This window comes from Rhynchophorus ferrugineus, unplaced genomic scaffold, assembly GCF_030347505.1.
Source record: "Rhynchophorus ferrugineus isolate W39M unplaced genomic scaffold, kcgeb_rfMv2 rfM1, whole genome shotgun sequence".
In the NCBI taxonomy this organism is placed as follows: domain Eukaryota; kingdom Metazoa; phylum Arthropoda; class Insecta; order Coleoptera; family Curculionidae; genus Rhynchophorus; species Rhynchophorus ferrugineus.
The window spans coordinates 36,761,543-36,777,510 of record NW_027472580.1 but is presented as its reverse complement, the minus strand read 5'-3'; the positions used below and the strand labels follow the sequence as shown (position 1 = coordinate 36,777,510).

At 33.5% G+C, this 15,968-nt stretch overlaps 1 protein-coding gene across 1 annotated transcript in view; it reads left to right on the top strand.

Moving 5' to 3' along the window:
- LOC143196592 (fibrillin-1) overlaps positions 1–15,371 on the top strand; it is a 164,793-nt gene extending 149,422 nt beyond the window's left edge. Inside the window, exons 44-45 of the mRNA XM_076404407.1 lie at positions 10,471–10,674; positions 14,490–15,371. Of these exons, the coding sequence (XP_076260522.1) occupies positions 10,471–10,674; positions 14,490–14,714 (429 nt within the window). The 3' untranslated portion in view covers positions 14,715–15,371. The remainder of the gene's footprint in view (positions 1–10,470; positions 10,675–14,489) is intronic.
- Positions 15,372–15,968: the final 597 nt, after the last annotated feature.

Genomic DNA, 15,968 nt, shown 5'->3' with positions numbered 1-15,968 from the left:
ACAGCCTCTGTTCAACATACTATGAGCTCTTGGTCGATTGTTGAGTGGTGATTACAAAATCTAAACGCAAAATCTGCCAGTTTTATCAATAGCTGTATAATTAATTCAGTTACCTTAACATTTTCCGGGACATACTTCAGTCTCAAACAGGCATTAAATAAGTATGCCAATATGATGATTGATTTCCGTTGGAGCTCTTTTAATAGGTGAAATATCAAAAATTCTAGTAGTCTTTCTAGGATTTAGATTATCAATTTCCGTGACAGTTTCTATGGGAAGTATCAGATTTACAGCTACGCCGAACTGGTAACAGGAGTTCTATCCATTGTATATTCTATATAATTGAGTTCGGTAATATAAATATTTTGCGAATATTTCAGCTCTTTCGTCGTTGCATCTAACCCATGCATTTCGATCATTTTTAATAGGCGGTACTCTAATAATTGGTCTTTTAGAACCTCATAGCGAGCAATCCAACTTCGTCTTTCTTTTATGAAATTCCTAATTTCAATATGGTAATTTACGTCATATTCTGATCCTCATTCTCTTGACGTGATTACTTCGTTTGTAACTGACCGGAATTGTTCAAGTTTTTTTTCGGATTCGTTGCTCAAGCTCGTCTATACTTTTCAATCTTATGTTTAAAATGATTTATTCATGGAATGTTTTTTTTAAAAACTTGTTTCATTTAGTAGATTTGTTAGTAATGTTGGTTTCTTGTTCAGGATTGTCGTACCTTGTGTTAACAATACTGGAGTGTGATCAGATATTATTTAGTACACGCTTTCGAAAATAAAATTAAAATGATTTTATATAGCGCTTAATAATTTTTGTGATAACATTGTTAAAATATGTAATATACATTTAAGGCGATGTTATGTCAGTCGCTTGATGAGCCAATTCGCCTCATCTTGAACTTTTTAATTTTCAACTTTCTTCAACTTTTTAATGTTTTAATTTCTATTAAGGAAATATCATTTAGTTTGCTACATTTAATTGTAGTTCTTACAGTTATAAGTGAATTGACCAGATTTATATCAAAGTCGAGTCATAAGGAACCAAGATATTTTAGAGATTATGAATTAACAATTCAAAGAGTTTATTCTAAATCTTTGTCTAAGTAAGTTTTTATCGAATCGATTAAGAGCCATCATGGTCTTGAATAAATAGAAAAGGTATGGGCGATTTTCAATCTTTATTTTAACTCTAAAACGAGAATTGATATATCAATGTGTTACATTGTTATTATATAAAGAAAGTTAACTAACTACATTTACCTCTACCTCTCATATAACCTCTACTATATGTATCACATTTCCTGTATCACTGTTCCGTAGGCTCTTCGCTTACATTACTAAATATTTGCATAGGGAAGAATGTTCATTGGACCAAGAGCTAGTACTAATCGTGGAGGTGAGTTTTGATAGTATTTCAGATTATTACTTCAGATTAAAAGTTTAGCTAGATTTTGATCTCAGTGGTCTGATCATTTTTCTGAGTTCATGTCTTATAGTTGGATGTTTGGAATTAATGTTTTATGTTTCATATAGAAATCTACAATTCAGCACTACTTTGGCAACCGAAAATATATGAATTGTTATATAGATATATATATATATATATATATATATATATATATATATATATATATATATATATATATATATATATATATATCTATATTTCAGTGTACTGTACGTTTTATTCTGCGACAGATAAAACAAGGGATGTGTCAAATGTGTGATCAATAAAATCATTCAACCATCGTTTACATTGTTTTCTACAAACGTCCGTATTCATGTATGGAGAATCCCCCCCAAATAAGCCTATAAATCAAGCATGGAAGAGGTTCCATTAAGATTTGGGGGACAACATCGTGGTATTCATCTGGTTCTTTCATTCAAATCACTAACTGTATTACTTGCAATTAATATCACAACAATAAACATAAGAATGGGAAAACATTACGTTGGAAATTATTTGGACAGTCTACGAATCTGTTATGCGAAAAATTTCAGTTATTTTAAATGCAAATGGTGGCTCAACGCCTTATTAATAAATATATATTGTGTATATGTCGGGTATACATATTACTTTGACCATCTCCTGTATATATCACTTATTGCGATAACTATCAATTTTATTCTGGATCGGAATATGGGGTTAAAGCTTTTCTGTTCGAGAAAGAGCTCGCAAAGAAACAAGCCGGGCAGCGCAGGTAGGATTTAGACCGACTCGCGGTTATGCATATAAGATTCTCGCACTCCGTCAGTTAACGGAGTAACTTATTACAGAAAGAAATCGCATGATTGTTGTCCAGTGTTCGCTTTTTACTGTATATACTATCACTCGCTTTGGGCAGCTTCGGGCAACATATTCTCATAAAAATATTAAATTTCTCAGCTGCGTACGAAATGATTTGCCAGATTTATATTTGATGGCGAGCCGGTGTTCGCCAAGGATATGTACTCTCTCCGCTAGTTTTCAACAGAGTAGTGGATTCAATTATATGAGAATTGTTTGAAAAGGGGCATGGCAACTTCTACGATTCAATGAAGATGCGGTAATTAGTGCACAGTTACGGGACAAATCCCGAGATGCAGATTGCAATGATTTGGCATGTTTTTAGAATAAAAGGGGAATGATGCTTTATGTATGGAAGATGCAGATAGCAGCTCCGAAAAGACAAAATCATAGAGAGCGGTAGGAAAAATAGGAGCAGTGGCGAGATTTGGTGGAAAACATTCGATTACCGGATGCAGATTCATCATTATTATCACCAATTCGTAGCCGGCGCTGTTGGTGCTGATGGACAAATATTATTCGCTAAATATCGCCGCACTTGGCGGTTGGCTGCAGCTGTTCTGCTCTCGGAAATACAAGTCCGCTATTTTTCATATCGCGGTCATATGATCTTGGCCCATGTGTTTTTCGGTACTGTTCGCTGTATCTTCCATGGAAAAGATCGATTTCTCCACATAATTCTTTGAGGAATTTGTTCACGTTTCATTTAACGGACATGTCCAAACTATTTCAATTTAGGCAATCTAGGAATCTAGAGAATCTAGTGTTCCTCAGCTGTGTGTTACTGAAGGTTGCATCTTAAAATAATGCATTTATTTCTAATACGATCTCGGAAAGAAATATGTGCAGTTTGCCTTAGACATCGAATTTCAACGACTTTAGGTCTACAGATGTCAGACTAACAGTGTCCAAGTCTCGGAGTCATAAAGAAGGATTTCCAAGATAAGCTTTGTAATGTAGCGTGTGTGTCCCTGTCGCTTGGCCTATTCTTCCAATTCGGTTTATTACTTATTGCTTCAAGCGCAGACTATGGAAAATTTCCAATTATCGCCTACAGTAATTTGAACAGTAAACAAGTTATAAAAAGATACATAAACAAATAGTTTAAGAATGTTACTGATATCAATTTAATATAATAAGGATACTCTTGATTATATCTTATGATTATAATAGACCAAAACTAGGTTGACAATATTAACTTTATTACACCTAAGTAAAAAATTGCCGCTATTTTTGTACAGCATAGAATTCGGCTATTTTTACATCCGAGACCTCTACGTATTTAACCTCGTTACTGTACCAAATTAAACAACCATAAGGTAAAACCGGGCGATTCTCTGAACACACATCTACGCTACACTATTCCATCCCTTGTCTAATCTCCGGATTTCGTCTTTTTCGTCCTTGTCGAACGGCGCGGCCCGTTTCCCCTCGCCGTATTTAATCAGAGTTAACCCTCGACCACCATCAGCATTAAGAAGTCCCCAAACAAGCGTTTAAACATTAAGCAGACCGTTCTTTATTGCTTTTTTATTTGCCGGTCGCGGTCGTGAGGCCACTCGGACCGACACAATCCGTCTGATTGTCCGGTTAATATTTAATTTCGGAAGGCGAACTTTGTCCCCTTCGCTGTTACTACCGCAAAAGTCGTCGAAAGGTCCATTAAAATTCATTAGAAGAAGATTCCAATTAGCTATTTATCTCTAATTTATATGAAGTAATATCCAAACAAGGTTCATTTGTTTTCATATTATGTTTCATTTATTATCTTGAATACTATATCTAACAGGTCAATTGAAAAGTTCCCGGCATACCATAGAAAACCACATGTTTTGGCAAAATTAGTATTTTTATTCAACATAATTTCCTTCAGGAGTGATTCACTGATTATAGCGACTCTCCAAATTTTCAATACCGTTTTTGTAGTACGATTTGTCCTTTGCTTGAAAATAGGCCTCAGTTTCGACGATCATCTATTCATTTGACGAAAATTTCTTTTCAGTGAGCATTCTTTTGGGATCTGAGAACAGGAAATAGTCGCTGGGGGCCAGATTTGGAGAATATGGTGGATAAGGAAGCAATTAGAATCTCAATTCATGGATTTTTGCCATCGATTTCACTAACTTGTGACATGGTGCCTTGTCTTGCTGAAGCAGCACTTTCTTTTTCGTCAAATGTGGCCTTTTTCGGCAATTTCGTTCTTCAAACGGTCCAATAACGCTACGTAATAGTCGCGGTTGATGGTCGTTCCTTTTACAAGATAGTAAATGAAAATTATTCCATACGCATCCCAAAATATAGATGCCATAACCTTGCCAGCCGACTCTTGCGTTTTCCCACTCCCAGGCTTTCGAACGGGTTCATTGTCTACAGTCCACTCGGATGACTGTCGATTGGACTTTGGAGTGAAATGATGAAGCCGCGTTTCATCCATTGTCATATATCGATCCAAAAACTCAGTTTTATTACGCTTGATCATTTTCAAAAACTGAATGTGTTTTCAATTTCCGAATGATTAACTCGTCGTTGTTTTTGGTCAAAACTGTGCTCGCGCGGCTCCCAATTTGCCCAGAGCTTTCTCCCTTTTCCCTTTCTCCTCATTTTCAATTATGTTGACCCATATATTCGTGAATAATATGATGTACACGTTCAGTTCAGTTAATATCTTTAGAGTGTCTGTTGTTTCATTCAATTTTAATTTAGGGCCATTCAAAATCATTTTGTGGATATTAAAAAATCCAGTTTTCGTCAGTAAGATCCTCTTTTGGGCATCCACTGCGTTCATCGTCTTCGGTGCTCAATTCACCACGTCTAAACTTAGCATACCAATCGTTGATGTTTGATTTTTCTGGGGCAGTATCCCGAAACTCGGCATCGAGCCAAGTTTTTGCTTTAAGTGTATTTTTTCTCTTCAAAAAGCAATATTTTAAAAATAAATATAAATGAAAATGTAGCTGAGTGACCACTTTTCAAAGACAAGGGTCAAATTATATATTCATAGGAAATATACCCAGAATTGGTTGATACTTCTTCAATAACAGACAATGACAATGATATTCAATAGTAAAGATGGAATAGCCGGGATAATTAACAGCAATATTAGAAAGAAGCAGTCAATAAGTCTTATAGAATAACCATGATGGTTATCAACAACGTCATTTCACAGTAGTCAATAATAAAGACTGACAATCATAACAGACAGCGGGTAATATCAATAACTAATAGCAATGATAAACCATGAATAAATTATATCAAAGGAAGCAGATACACGAGTTCCAACCACTGAGGTTATTAGGCCTCGCTATTTTCAAAACCTATAATCTCAAATAAGCCAAAACTCTTGATGTTGTGCACTCATTTCCCCTAACTCTGATTATGATGAACGTGCAATGTGCACAAAGGAAAAAGCCAAAGGCAAACATATTAAATCTGCTGCCACCAAGAGTCAGCAGAAACTACATTGAATGACCATGAATGGCATAAATTAACAGGTCAATTGAAAGGTCCTCGGCCTGACACATAGATGGCGCCACTACACTTAAGTCCCTTTATTAAGGTTAGCCTTAACCCTCAAAAGATGCGTGTATAATTTTGACAGCTATCGAATCATTAGTATGTGAAATATAGCATTTTGAGTGAGCTTTTGTTATTGTAAAAAAAAATGGATAAAAAGTAATTTCGCATGTTGATAAAATGTTGCTTTTTGATGGGAAAAAATACAGCTGAGGCAAAAACTTGATACCGAGTTTCCGAGTTGATTTTGAATGACCGTAAATTGAAATTGAATGAAAAAGCAGATACTCTAAAGCTATTCAACTGAACGTGTATCGTATCATTCACGAATATTTGTGTATGAGAAAGCTCTGTGCAAAGTGGCTGCCACGCGAGCTCACTTTTGACCAAAATATGTCACAATGGATGAAACATGGCTCCATCATTTCACTCCGAAGTCTAATCGACACTCATATGATGAACCCGCTCCAAAGCGTGGGTAAACGCAACAGTCAACTACCTTCAAAAAGGAAGGACCAATAACAGCGACTATTACATAGCATTATTGGACCGGTTGAAGGACGAAATCGCCGAAAAACGGCCGCATTTTAAGAAAAAGAAAGTGCTGCTTCACCAAGATAATGTACCGTGTCACAAGTCCGTGAAAACGATGGCAATAATCGATGAATTGGACTTCGAATTGTTTCGGCGGAAATGTTCGTCGAATGAAGAGGTGATCGCCGAAACTGAGGCCTAGGACTTTGAAGCAAAGGACAAATCGTACTACAAAAATAGTATCCAAAAGTTGGAGGGTCGCTATAATCAGTGTATCACCTTTGAAGGAAATTATGTTAAATAAAGAAAACTAATTTTGCCAAAAAAAAATGTGTTTTACTATGGTAGGCCGGGGACTTTTCGATTGACATATATAGTTGCAACCATAAAACTATTATCTTTAATTTAGACTAATTTAAGAATTATGGAAAAGATACGAATAAATAATAAAATACAGGATAATAAAATAGATAAAACACAATAGCGACATGTGCGACAAGAACCATAAGTATAATACCATAATAAAGGAAGCAACAGTCCCGCCTGGTTCACTTCACATTATCATCTAAATCTTTTTAATATATAAATCGCACAGAAATAAAAAAAGGTTTAAAATATCCAGTTTCAGACGGAATCATCAGTACCATGTATATTCAGAACGATTTAAGATTTTATAAACAAATAAAACTCTCTTTTACAGTGTAAATTATCAAATGAATTGAAATTTATATAAAGTTTAAGGTGAAAACCAAATATTAACAGTGCATATTTAATTAAATTAACGTGGCCAGCTTAAGGATATTTTTACAATTATCTAAACCACCAACTGATAATCCCTTCCGCTCCGAAATTGACTTTGACCCAGGACAAAACAAAATTAAAGCGATACGGCCGTCCAATATCATCGTCGTACGTGTTTCTTCCACTATATCTTTATCGGCCACCGTTCTACGTGAGCTGTCGTTTAGTCCGCGCGTTTTATTTTATTATATATTGTTTACGTTCTGTGGTCCGTTAAGGATGAATCAATTTTGTCAAGATTTCTCGCGTTGTTTGCTTCATATCGACCGGCAGGAACACGCAAATCGCCAATCCGAATCGAATTAATAAGATGTAGCATTTTTCCCCGGTGAAAATAACCGTTCTAAGATAATTTTTCATCCGTCAAATTAGACGTAGCAATATCCTCTTTTTCTCCGTTATGATTCCTGCTTTTTTTCTCAGCCCGCTAAATATAAGGCCTGATAAAATTCCATTTGGAAATGTGATTAAGTATTAGCCGGCATAATTTAATTCATGACCGTGTGGCTCATCAATCATTGAAATTGTGGCTTTTTTATATTAATTTTTCGTGTACCAAGCTCTATCCGACATAAAGGGGGTAATCATTATAATTTTTTAGTCTATTATTGTGATAATATTTAGGGCGTATTACTTCTAACAACACCATTGGATACAGAATAATGATTTGCCGTACTGGATACATTTAGTCGCAGGTTAGCACACCTCTAAAGGAGATGTAGCATATTGCTGGAAGGATTGTTTGGTTATCTCTGTAGAAAAAAACGTTTAGGTTCGCTAATAATAGCCCATCAATAAATATATAGCGAGTTGCTGACATTTATCCAGATAAAGTAATATTTTTCCATTTAGTATTAACAGGTCAATTGAAAAGTCCCCGGCCTATAATAGTAAAACACACTTTTTTGGCAAAATTACTTTTTTTAATGCAACATAATTCCCTTCACGGGTGATACACTGATTATAGCGACCCTCCAACTTTTGATACCATTTTTATAGTACGATTTTTTCTTTGCTTCAAAATAGGCCTCAGTTTCGTCGATCGCCTCTTCATTCGACGAAAATTTCTTCCCAGTGAGCATTGTTTTGAGATCTGAGAACAGGAAATAGTTGCTGGGGGCAGATCTGGAGAATACGGTTAATTGAGGAAGCAATTCGAATCCCAGTTCATGGATTTTTACCATCGTTTTTACTAACTTGTGACAAGGTGCATTGTCAGCCGACCTTGCCAGCCGACTGTTGCGTTTTCCCACGCTTTGGAGCGGGTTCATCGTGTGCAGTCCACTCGGACGACTGTCGAGTGGACTTCGGAGTGAAATGATGGAGCCATGTTTCATCCATACAAAAACTCGGGTTTATTACGCTTGATCATCTTCCAACACTACTCCGAATCATCAACTCGTCGTTGTTTTTGGTCAACAGTTTAGAGTGTCTGCTATTTCATTCAATTTGCATTTATGGTTCTCGTTGGTAACAATCTCATTTGGGCGTCCACGGCATTCATCGTCTTCGGCGCTTATTTCATCACATCTAAACTTAGAATACCAATCCTTGATGGTTGATTTTCCTGGTGCAGTGTCAGGAAACTTGGCATCAAGCCAGGTTTTTGCTTCAACTGTATTTTTTTCTCTTCAAAAAGCAATATATTATCAACACGCGAAATTCCTTTTTATCAATTTTTTTCACAATAACAAAAGTTGCTTCACTTAAAATGCTATAATTCATTAACTAATGATCCGACAGCTGTCAAATTTATACAAGCATCTTTTGAGTATTAGGAGTAACTAAAAACATATGGATTTAATTCTAATAGCGAGTATACAAACATTAATCATGTTCAACAGTCCATTATCAATATTCATATGGTGATGTTGCCCTGTTATATCGTAACAGGGCAACATTGATTTCTATGATTGAACGGTGGAGATTTTAATATCAATGACTAAAAAATGCCTGGAGGATAAAAAAATTAACCTATTGTAATATATAACATAAACCTATTGGATGAAAACCAAACACTCTAAAACTTTTAGATAGGTTAGAATATGATGAACAAACTGTTTTGTTGTCATCAAAATGTCTATCACAACTAACGGAAAATGCCATTTCAAGCCGTTTCAGTATTGCGATTTCTTTACTTGCCAGGGAAAAAAGAAGAGCTCTCTGTAACGTATTGCGACTGGTGGTAAGGAGGCATCCACTGCGACAATTCCAAGCCGAAAATGTAATGGGTTAGCCCAGGAGAGCCATTCACAATGATACTCAAGGGAAATTCATGGACATAAAATTGCAGCAGAGCTGCGAAAATAAAAACTGTTGCTACACATGTGTACCAACGTCAATAAACCTAATTGAATGACGTACCATTGCAAAAAAATGCTACCAAAAGTAGCCAGTATTAAACGCCAAATCCACACGTTATTAGAGTTATGTAGAATATACTGCCGCAACTGGAATGAGAATTTGTGATTACTTATTCAGATCGATGTGGCAAACTAGAGCGTTTCAGAAGTTGCGTTTAATCACGCACTCGAATTCTACCTGAACATGATTGTAAATTATTGTTTTAAATTTAGATTTTTTCTAAGTTGGCAAGGACTTTCGTTTTACACACACAATATACTACACTACAATACACATACTACACAATTTTCAAGAACATGAAAAAATATATTTCTTCAAAATATTAAAATCCAAAATATCGTTCGGATTTTCCCCATTGCTTGTAATCGGTCGCTAATCGTTTCTTGGGCCACATTTAACGATTTTGCATTATTTTTGAGTTTGGGTTGGTTCTTCTTCCAATAGCTTTTCAATTATATATATATATATATATATATATATATATATATATATATATATTTCCACGTCCAAGGAAAGTTCTACGGATAAACATCCGGTGCCATTATGGGTTTCACCATACTTCCTATCATATATATATATATAATCGACAACTTGATAGGATAGTTTAAAAAAGATATATTTTTGTGGATTTATGAAGTCCTATATTCTATGACCCAAATAAATTCTGGCCACATTTCCCCTAGATATTATATAATAAGATTAGAAAGAAGTTCATAACCTACCTATTCTATATAATCTAACTATTTTTAGTTTTCAAAGAAATCGAAAAGATTGAATTACCTCCAACTGTATTAATATTTCTTCGAAAATATATGCTGCAAAATATGTGAAATATATTTGTTATTGGTAATATTTCCATATCTATGGAAGATTCTATAACAACGTCCAAAATAAAATTCTTTAAAATTAAATACCTTAAATATAAAAATTGCTATTTTTTCGTCTTATTTTCAGGTCAATGGTCGACACCGGCGCGATTCGAGACGTCATCAGTTGAATAGATCGACCCTCAATGATACAATCGAGCATCTATTCAAGAGACACTTGACCAAACGACGCACACGAAGACATCATCCCACTGACGAATTGAATTTGAAAATTACTTTGGAGCAAACCAAACATCGCATCAGGATTTTGAAAATGCAACCATCAGTCAAGGTAATGCCATTTTTCTATAAATGGGAATTTCGCTGTTTCATTCGTTCATTGGCTGTTTTGGCACCACATCAAGATAGAAAATACTATTCAAGAAGAGCAACTATACATGTTTGATCAACAATTTTTGATTTCCTCCTCTGAGTGTATTAATGTGGGAAATTTAGTAGATGAATATTTTAAACACCACCACAGTTTTCCTCTAATCTGCATTATACTCAATAGTTTCAGAGTTCGAAGAGTTCAGTAAAATTGTGGTGCTCCAGAGCAAATCTCTATTCTCAAAAAATAATCATTATATTGCCGTTTGTTTCAAATCGCAATGTATGCATTTTTTTCTAGATAATGATTTATGATAATTGAGTTGAGAGCATATATTGAAAGATGCCTTGAAAATTAAACTAAAAATTATTTTACCACTTTTGATTATGTTCTATTAGGTATAAAGAAAAATTGGGGTACTCAAAGAAAAATACTTATCCTTAATCCTTGACTAAATAAGTTCTAAATTCAAATTTAAACTTTGGTTTTACGAAAAATGGTATAAAATTTTAAAAGATATGGAATCGACTGATCTATATTTATATAAAAAAGTTGATGTAATATAGTGAAGTTTCCTTAATATATTGAGAACTCAAGATGCTACTTATTAATATTAAACTTCATAAATTCAACCTTGGCTTAACACTCCATAAAGAACTATAATTGCATTCCAAGACAATTTCTGGATACTTTGGAGTACGTTAGTTTCTAATTCTTTTTTTGATACTATTTGCACCCTATCCATACTTTTCCTCTTTATTTCACCTATCGTTGTTCTTTTAGCCCATTTGTTCTTTGAATCTGTTCTTGTAATTGTTGTAGCTTTTTATTAAAATACTTACTAATAGTTCTTTTGGCTACTGAAGGTTCTATACGATTGGTTTATTCCAATTTGTTGTTTTTTTAGTTTCATTTACTTTATCCGCTTCTTTGAGCCCTTCTTTTCGCTTTTTTAGTTTTCGTTCTTAAATATTAATAAATCTCTTATATTAATTTATTCTTGAATTTTTTGTTCTATGGCTTCTATTAGATATGGTTTTATGAGTAGTGAGTTTCCTCATCTCTCTTCAATGTATCTAGATTTAATTTTGTTGTTTATTGTTTGTTATTATAGTTAATTCAAAACAGCAGTGAACCCACGTGACCTGCATTGATGACGTCAAAACGTTGCAATGTTGCCGCATCAACCTTGAGTTTTAGTACATTTTGAATTTAACATATAACAAAATTCTAATCTAAAGAAAATAATGAAACAAAAATGTTATCTGATATAATTTATTTTAACATTATAGTACATTTAATGCTTATAATATTGAAGAACTTAAAATTACAATTAATTTTACAGCCACAACAATTTATAGGGTAGAGTTGTTTTATTATATTTACAATTAACTCTTTTCCATACTAGTATAGGTATTTTACTTTCACTAGAGGGCATAATTACCTTGTACGCTTAGTTCTGGTTTTCTTCGATACAATTTTTCCTTATAAAGTCATTTTGATATTACTATATCTCTCCTTAGTTTGTTCTGTTACCATATACATCATTTCTGATAAAACTAGACTTAATCACTGCATTCACCCTAATGTATTTGCCGTATCTGCCGTATCTGCCATATCTGCAAAACAGTTATAATTATTTCTTTCCTCATACATTTTAACCAAACATTCATGTATATTCTGAACAATAACACACATTCACATAAAGCTTTCAGACTCTACAATGCAATTTCCTATAGTTAAAGTATATTAATTATATACTAATATTTATTTGTTTCCTCTTTCATCACCGTGTCTTGGTAATTGTCAGCATAGAATCATAAAACAATATTCATAAAGTTGAATTAAATCAATGTCACTTTCAGGATGACTACTTATGTGAATAACTATGCTGTTTAATTTCCATCTATCAAAAACTTGCTCACGATTCTACCATTTGTCAATTTCTTCTTCAATGTGTCTGATCAAGCTCATAGAAACCGAAGGTGTTGTTGATGACTATGCTTCTTTCCATAAATCCAGAGAGTGGTGTTTTGAATATCCTTCTCGGCCTGAATGTCTATTGTAATAGATCTTTCCAATTCCCGATGTCAACTCAATTGGATTAAATATGCAGTGATAGGGAGGAACACGTAATATTCTGTGGTCATAACGTTCAGCAATCTGATCTACCATGTATCTTTTCACAGGCTTATATCTAAAAAGGTAAATTACATAAAATGCAATTAAATATTTCATTTATATTTAATGAATGCTAATTTGATATAGATTGTTCTTTAACATGGTTGCTTCAAAACTTATTTTATGTACTTTAAGCCATTCCTTAATTGCAACCTTTGTTGATGTACTTGTTGGGATCTTCTCCAGCAGTGTAATATGATATGGTGCATTGTCCATAACAATAATTGATGGCTCCTACAACTTCTTTAAAAGCTGATTTTCGAACCACCGCATTAACAAGTTACGATTCATTTCTCCATGGTAGTCACCGACTTAGAGAAAAACACTAATTCTGCACCAGGAATAAAACAATTCCTGTTTCCAGCATGAAGAACAGCAATAAGTATGTGTGCAATGAATTATTAATAAATGTTATGACTAACGAAACCTAATCTACAGTTATTTCAACGTTTACCTTTTTCCGTCAACTTTTTTTGTCTTTATACTATATTATTTATTATCATCCTGCCATGTACCAGTGACCCAATGTACCTTACTGAAATATCCATGTCTTGTCTAAATATACAAATTGATATAATAATTCTTATTTGATTTTGTTATATGTTTTTAAAAATTGTATTCTTGTAAAATCAAGCTCCACTAAACCCCTTCGTGGGTTATCTTTAGCCCACTTAAATGTTATATTACCCAACAGTGTTTGAAGGGATGTTCTGCATCCTTCAAATAGCTGCATATCTTTCAGCTTTATATATATATATATTTATATATATATATATATATATATATATATATATATATATATATATATATATATATATATATATATATATATATTCACCAGACTAAGAATTTTCTCTGAAATAATTGTATTAAATTATATTTCGATTGAAAAAATTTCTTTCCTTTGACCTTTGATACAGCTAACATCAAGCTGATCTAGATTCGTTACCTGTTTCGCATAAAACGGTTTCTTTCTGGTGAATTTAAGGTTATATTGTTTTTTATTTTCTGAGATATTTTTGGTGATCATGCCCGTAATATTCAGTGCAGCCGCAACACGCTAAAAATATTTTCATTGTAAACCGCATCGATTTGAACTTTATTAAAACAAAGCGTTAAAACAATGTTTACCGGTTTATAACCCGTAATTATAATATATTCAAGAATTTTGTAGATGTTTGACAAACTGACGACTTTTGCAGGCTCATTCGGTTATATGTTCGAACTTGTCAAAGATCATTCTATCTTTTTTTAAATAGAATAAAGTGAGAAGAAACATATTGTCTGACTGTAAAACGAATTTATAACTTTCGACAGGCATATATTGATGACATGAGTTCTCTGCTGTTTTGAGTAGACTACATATTGCCTTGTTTGTTTTTGCAAATATATTTATCTTTATGTCTTTATTCTTGTCACTTTTTATGTTTTTTTATATGTTTATATCTTATTTATTGAATTAATCTATTTTTTACATTATTATGATATTCGCCATTATTATAAGAATTTATTCTAACTTTGATCATTATTTACTATCATCCCACCTTATCATGTGATTTTAAATTTATGCAATTGTAAATATAAATCTCTTGCAGAAACCCATGGTATACGAAATCGTGAAAGGAAACGAGCACAATAAATTCCAGCTGGTTAACAAACATGGTATCTGGGCGTTGCACTTTAAGAGGCGTTTGAAGAAACCCGAAGAGTTCAGCCTGCTGATCCATGGCAAACCTGAAGATGAGGAGAACGACACCGCAGAAGATAGTTCTTACGAAAAACCCTTAACACTAACGGTGAACATTGTTGTCACCGAGTGAGGGATAGCTCTACAGTTTAGTTAATTTATTTCAATGATATAAATCTCGTTATTACAGAAGTTAGACACTCCGAAAACGAATGTTTTCTCTATACATCACTGCCAAATTAGAAAAAATATTCGACCAATATAAAAACAGTAACATTCCCGAGAACAGTGATCTATTTATCGTCTGTCTTTTTTTGTTGTTTTTTACTAAATATTTATTCAGTTATAGTGTGCTACTAATAAAGGTATGTCGAATATTTTAGACGATAAACTGCCATATGCTTTTTTTTAATTTGATTTTTCCATTTGTATAATACGTTGTGTTCAATGCTAAATCCCCATTCACATGATAATCGTTTAACGTGAATTCACAACTATACGAATTTTATATGATGTGCAAATGGGGATTAATTGCTATTATAGTTATATACTAATTGTATTTATAGCCTATAATTAATAATGTAAACGATCAAATAAAATAATTTAATCTGTTCAATATATCCTGATATTTTAATTGTTTTTCTGAAGCTATTCTAAGGTATATTTATGAACAGCTGTACAAAGCCTTTAATGAAGTTACCCCAAATATATAAAAATGAAGAGAAGCTCGCTAAAATACGTGTAAAAAAGTGCTTTTAATTCTAATTGTAATAAAATAGATTTATTTGTATATTATGTTCTTTATTTTATTTTTTTTCTATCCTTTGGTGTTTGGTGATGTGGTATCAAAACGATTTTGTTTTATTATTCTGTTCAAGTTTTGAGATGTGAAACCTTTTTATTAGGGTTATATATTTGAAGAAATACATTGATTGATAATCTTGATACACGTAATAAAAGTTCGAATTTGTTGGAAGATGCAGTTCAAAACAAGGTAAATTTTCATGGAAAGTCGCTGAATCATAGAAAGATAGATTTAATATCATATCCCGACAAGGCTACGTTTACACCCTCCGCATAGCTCGGACCTTGCCCCTACACATATTTATTTTAATAATATAAAGTAGTTAGACGGCTTGGTGGCGCAGTGGTAAAGGCGATGGGACGGTCCTCTTACTGTTCCGATAGCTGCGGGTTCGAATCCTGCTGGGGCATGGTCGTAAATTTATGTTTGTGATTGTTTAAAATTTGTGAATGTTCTAGGCAAGAGTGTAAAATCTGACAAGGAAAATGATCGCAGTCACGCCAGTAACCAAACTGGGTAAGACCAGATCTCTTCTGGGATGATTTCTAAAGTAGGTCACTCGCCAGTCGATAGGTTTAATGC